The sequence below is a fragment of the Dasypus novemcinctus genome, chromosome 23, assembly GCF_030445035.2.
Source record: "Dasypus novemcinctus isolate mDasNov1 chromosome 23, mDasNov1.1.hap2, whole genome shotgun sequence".
Classification (NCBI taxonomy): Eukaryota; Metazoa; Chordata; class Mammalia; order Cingulata; family Dasypodidae; genus Dasypus; species Dasypus novemcinctus.
In genome coordinates this window covers 62,305,254-62,311,253 of record NC_080695.1, presented here as the reverse complement: position 1 = coordinate 62,311,253, position 6,000 = coordinate 62,305,254, and the positions used below count along the sequence as shown (strand labels likewise).

At 46.4% G+C, this 6,000-nt stretch overlaps 1 protein-coding gene across 5 annotated transcripts in view; it reads right to left on the bottom strand.

The window, feature by feature from the left end:
- Window positions 1-1,426: 1,426 nt before the first annotated feature.
- Window positions 1,427-6,000, bottom strand: part of LITAF (lipopolysaccharide induced TNF factor) — a 28,898-nt gene continuing 24,324 nt past the window's right edge. For all 5 annotated transcript variants that reach the window (XM_071211361.1, XM_071211362.1, XM_012526030.4 and 2 more), the window contains one exon: window positions 1,427-3,007. In XM_071211361.1, coding sequence (XP_071067462.1) covers window positions 2,899-3,007 — 109 coding nt within the window. In that variant the 3' untranslated portion in view covers window positions 1,427-2,898. The remainder of the gene's footprint in view (window positions 3,008-6,000) is intronic.

Here is a 6,000-nt window from a genome sequence, read left to right as displayed (position 1 = left end):
CAGGAGGTCCCAGGATCAGTGCCCAGTAGCTCCTAAAGACAAGCAAGACAGAGAGCTGACACAACTGGCTGGTCTGGCGAGCTGACGCAACAAGATGACACCATGAAGAGTCACAAGAGACACAACAAGCTGGGAGCAGATGTGGCTCAAGCAATTGGGCGCCTCTCTCCCACATGGGAGGTCCTGGGTTCGATTCCCAGTGCCTCCTAAAAAAGAAGACAAGCAGACACAGAGCAGTGAGTTCAAACAAGGGTTGGAGGGAGAAATAAATAAATCTTAAAAAAAAAAAAAAGTTCAGGATATAACAGAACTGGTCCTGGTAGCAACTGGGAAATCAGCTGTCCCAGAGAAAACATCTCCACAGGCAACAAATGATGTAGTCGGCCAGGAATCAACCACATGCTTAAAGTGGCCTAAATAAACCTGATAACTGAACCCTTGTTACCAAGAGCCAAACCACGATTTACACATAAGGCCATCACGTCTAGACAGCCAGAACAGTAGATAGACAGCTACTTTTGGTTTGAAATTGGTGAAATTCTTTGAGGTACAAGTAGGTATAAAGCCCTTTCTTTCATCAATTGAATGTGAGTCAGTGTTTGCAAAATTTATGCCAAAGTCCCCAACAAGCAGGGACAGAGACTTTTCCATTCGTAGAAGAGTTAAGTCTGTACTATGAACAATAAAATGAATAAATGTCCAGTCAATGCTGCGTACTCCAGGCACCTAATAGTTTGTTTTTTTTTAAGTTCCAGATAGTCTATATTTTGCGGCTCTTGCAGTGGGATTCATGTTTTGAAGACTTTGCATGTGTCACTAATAACAGCTTGCAACCATTTTCGTACTACCGTGTGAGCGAACTGCTAAATATGCATGGCCTTGGATATTGCCAAATGAAAGGGAAGCACACGACCAGGGCTGGGCAAGCAGCAATTTTTCAAGACCATAAATTAGGGTTTAAATGACCATGTAAGCCTCACCAAGATGACAGTATTTTTCCTGCACCTTCCAAAATGAAGGCCTAGTGTCAGGTAGGAAGCGGGGGGAGGGGCGGCATTCATATTCCTGACAAGCTCAGCACCTCCTCCGGGATCTCACAACCACCCGATCAATTAACAAAGGCCGGTTTTGTTCAGGGAATGAATGAGGACGGCTTGCTTCTGTGCATTTTATTAGAACTTGAAAGCTGTGGCTTGCTGCCACCGATGACGCCTATCGGGTTCCAATAACCTACCGTTCAAAGCGGACTCGTGAGCAAGCCACCCAACTCCACATCGGTCATCCTGACACCATAGGACGCTCAGCAAGCCTGAGGTCTTTATCGCGCAGGATTTTCTACCGTTAGGGAGCAAATAAAGGTTCTTTGTAGCAACGGCTGGAAACACGACAGGAGACCTTTCTTCACACCCTAGGAACTGTTAAACTGTTCACCAACTGAACCAAAGACTTTATTTTTTTTAAAGCAGATAAAACCAATGTACTATGTGGTATCCATATTCATTGCAAAAAAATAATTACTGGAATTTTCAAAACATCAAATGAATAAGCTGAATCGATTATTAGGATTACAATTTTTTAGCCAATATACAGATTTCAGCCAAGGTCTAGGCTTGATTTCTACATAATATTATTCACATGTGGTCCCTGTGCCAATGGGCTATCAAAACGGGGACTCCAGAAAGTTGAGCCTGGTGGGGGTCTTGATTTCAACGATGACCCAGCAGTTAACCCAGAACCCTGGCTTGCTGCTTGAGTCTTAGAAACCAAGTCGTCCGCTTTACAAAACAAATTGCCTTTCTGGAAAATACAATCAGGCTTTAGATTCCTTTGAAACAGGGTAGGTCCCCAAGCTTCCCAGCATCCTGGTACCCAGACCAAGCTCAAACACACTTTTCCTTTATCTTTCCAAACACCACCCCAGAAACCCAAAAGGGGCTCCACTCTGGGAATTCCATTACAGAGATTTTTAAGAACCATGCTCAATCCAATTAAAGCCAGTAGATAAAAGTATTTGTTTCTTTTCATTGTAGTTGTTGTTCAAATATAAGAAGTGAGAGCACATTGGCAAAGGTGAAAATGGTATCAGTCACATGGTTATGGAAAATAGTTCTAGAAATTCCCTCCTTTCAAAATTATGTTCAAAGAATGTTTAAGACTAAAGGAGGTCATAAAAACTGTTAATACACACAATTCCTGTACAAGAAAAAAAAAAAGCTCTTCACATACAGTGGCACTGAGGCTCTGATACGTAGAACCAAAGAAAGGCAGGCCATAGATAAGCCTCAGCCCTCTTTTTCTAACATATATTCAAGACCCCAAAGATATGTTGTCTGGTGGGTAATAAAAGTTCCTCCTTGTACTTAAAAAAGAATATAAAAATTAAAGTGTATTTGTGTGCTAATGAAAAAGTGAAAAAGTCTGCAAATGATAGAATCTGAGAGCCAAGCCCTTAATGTCTATAAGGCAAGATTTCTGTCATCAGGGTGGGGCAGGGCGGATAAATGGTAGGCACTACAGGCTGGTCCAGCCTAATTCAGGTCAGAACAGTCTCAAAAATAAGGCAACCTGTGGCTTCTCAGTTTGAGACCACCACCAGAAAGGCCCACTGAGGCGGGAAAAGGAGCCAGCCAATGGCAAATCACCAGACAGGGCAACAATCACAGTTAGATGGCTTGACTTGGGTTCTTAGATGATGGGTGGGAAACCCTTGAACCAACACTCAAAGTGAATGCCTCTGCATGTCCCGTGCATTCTCCAAGCAGCAATTTCTGGCGTTTGGAGGTTGGATACTTTTGCCAGATACTTCCCCAAGAAAACATGATGCTGGAACCCTTGATGAGACCACCAAGGCAGCACCTCCACTGGGGCGGAGCTGGGTGACAGCTGGACCGCCGAGTCCTACAAACGCTTATAGGTGCCCAGGAGAGCCTGGCAGTTGGGACAGTAGTGGTCCACGTCCTGCAGGGCGTCCACGCAGAAGGGGATGAAGCAGCAGCCCGCTGCGCACCTAGAGGACACAAGAGCCACACAACAGGACACATTAGAGACCGCACTGCGTTCAACGGTGACCCCAAAACACAGGTCTAAGTCCTAACTCCCAGTACCCAGGAATGGGACCTTCCTGGAGAAAGGGTCTTTGCAGATGTGACTGACTTGGGGACCTCAAGATGAAATGATCCTGGATTTAGGACAGCCCCTAAATCCAACGACAAGTGTCCTTCTAAGAGTCACCCAGCGGAGAGACCCGGGGAGAAGAGGCGGCGGCCAGGTGAAGGCAGGCAGGCACTGGAGGGGTGGGGCCCGAGCCAAGGAGCACCTGGAGCCCACGGAAGCTGCAGAGGCCAGGAAGGCTCCTCCCCAAGAGCCTTCGGGGAGAGCAGGACCCTGCCGAGACCGTGACGTCGGACGTCAGCCTCTAAACTGTGACAGAGTAAATCTGTTCTTTCTAGGCACCCAGTGAGTGGGAATTTGTTACTGAAACCTCAGGAAACGAGTAAGTCTCCCAGCACCAGGGGTGCCATCTGGATGTCTTGACAAATGTCAAGTCACTTCAGTATCTTTCAAAGTCTTAGACGGGGTGGGTCGATATTTTTGTCAAGAGCCAGATAGGGCAGATTTTAAGCTTCGTGGCCCATACGCTCTATGCCACAACTATCCAACTCTGCCCTTACTGGTATGAAGCAGCTATAGACGACAGTAAACAAATGGGCGTGTCTGTGTATCCAAGGAAACTCAAAACAGGCAGTGGGCTCCTGTGGTGCCTGCGCTGCCCTGTCTGGGGCTGTCCATCTCTTGGATTCTTACCGCTCTCTTTTTCACTTGGAGAGTGAAGCAACAGCCAAATAAAGTTTTCCAAGTAATGCCTCTCTCGACCTACACAATCCAACACCAGCAAACAGTGATGCTTGCCAAACGCAGGGTGGGAGTCAACATTTTAGAGGAAGACACTGATTTACAATAAGCAGAACCTGGAAATAGGCCGATGAAGAAACTACCTTGTGAAAGAAACATCCTCCGGTTGCCTAAAAGCGTACCAGAAGCTCAAATAAGGGGCAGTCGATCCGTCTGGAGACCAGCACGGCGCTAAGCTGAACGAGCCGCCCCGGCTCTGGAGGAGCCCTGAACACAGGGCGCTGAGTGGAAGAAGTCAGACAAAAGGACACAAGCATCTGAGTCCACTTATACCTAGAAATGCCTTGAAATACCTACAAGAGGCAAATTCACTGAAACAGAAAGTGGATTTAGAGGAGACCAGGGGCTGGGGGGAGGGGGAAGGGGTGCAGAGCTTCTGTCTGGGTGCTGGAAAAGCTTGAGTAATGGATGGTGGTGATGGTAGCACAACGCTGTGTACCTAATTCATACCAAATGAACGGCACACTTAAAATCAGTTAAAATGGCAAATTTTGAGTTGTAGACCGGTTACAATAAAGGTTAATTTAAAAAAATAAGAAACAATTAAAAAAAAACCCAAAGCAGAAATGATCATCCCGTTTACAGAGGAGTCAAGATGGCAGCACAGAGAGGGAAAGTCACCAGGCCACAGTCACACAGCTCAGAAGCAGCGGGCCTGGAACTCACTCGACTCCATTTAAGGAAGGAAAGGAAGGGACAGAAGAGCTGCCTCAATTTCAATAAGTCGGATCCGCAGAGGTCAGCACTCAGTAAAGCCTCCAGTCTTCCTTTCCCTGATTTCTAGAGAAAAATCAGTCTTACTAGCCACGCTCAAAGATAATTGATTTTTCTGTCCAAAGAATAAAATCCACGACTGGCAACGCAGGGCCGTGGGTGGGACATGGAATCAGGGGCCTTGGTCTCCTTTCTTCCTCACTGACCGTGACGTGACCTGGAGGAAATTCGCTAAGCTCTCTGGGGCTTTGAGCCTCTCGAAATTAGGAGGAGAAATTCTGTTCCTTCCTGACCTAAGCCTCGGGCAGACGACGGGGAGGAATGAGCCAGTTATACAAAAACTGAGGGTTCTTGGAAGGAAACTGACGGACAGTTGTTTCTTTCAAGGAAGAAAATGAGAGGTTCACGAGGCCAGGAAAAAGAAGCTACTTGTTGAAAAAAGGAATGCAGTTCTGGCATGTGAACCTCGAAGCCATCCTGTGCAGTGACACAGGCCAGACCCCAAAGCACAAATGTCAGATGATCTCACTTCCACAAAATACCTAGGAAATGCAAATTTAGAGACTGGGAGCGGATTTGAGGTGCCCAGGGGCCGTGGAAGGGGAAATGGCGAGCTACCACTTCAGGGAAACAGAGTTTCTGTTTGGGGTGAAGAAAAAGCTTTGGTAATAGATGGTGGTGACGGCAGCACAACAATGTGAACGCAATCAATGCCGCTGAAGTGTGCACGTAGAAATGGTTAAGACGGCACAGCTGATGTGACAAATATATATAGCGCCAAACAATAAAAATTAAAATTAAAAAGGGGGCTACTTTGCCTGCTGGGGGTTAAAAATCAATTGTTTCCTGAGTTTCTCTCCCAGAACAGAAACTATTATCTCTTTAAATATAATACCCTTGGCTGCAGACATAAATATTTATACAATTTCCCTGTAGAGGCAATTGGAAAAGTCATAAAAGGATAAGACGTTCTGAAGAGATTACTATAAAGTATTTTAATGCACCAATTGTTTAAAGCTTTTTTTCAGCGTCAAACGAACACTTTGCTATTTGGGTCATGAAATCCTAGAAAGAAAAGAAATCCCTAAGGGTGAAAAGAAATCCAAAAGGGTATCTCCTGGCGGCAGTGCTTGCCCTGTAATGTGGTCCCAGGGGTTCGAGGAGAAAAGCAGAAGAAATGACGAAAGCACAACTTCCAGGTGCTGATAAGCTCAAAAGCAGGGGCTGGGGTCAGCGGAGTCCCCTCAGGGGACAGCGGGCAAGGTCTGGAGTCACTTTGGCGGTCACTGCTGGGGGAGGGGCACTGCTGGCACCCAGTGGGTGGGAGCCAGGGATGCTGCCCAATACCTGGCCACGCCCAGGACAGCAAAGAAC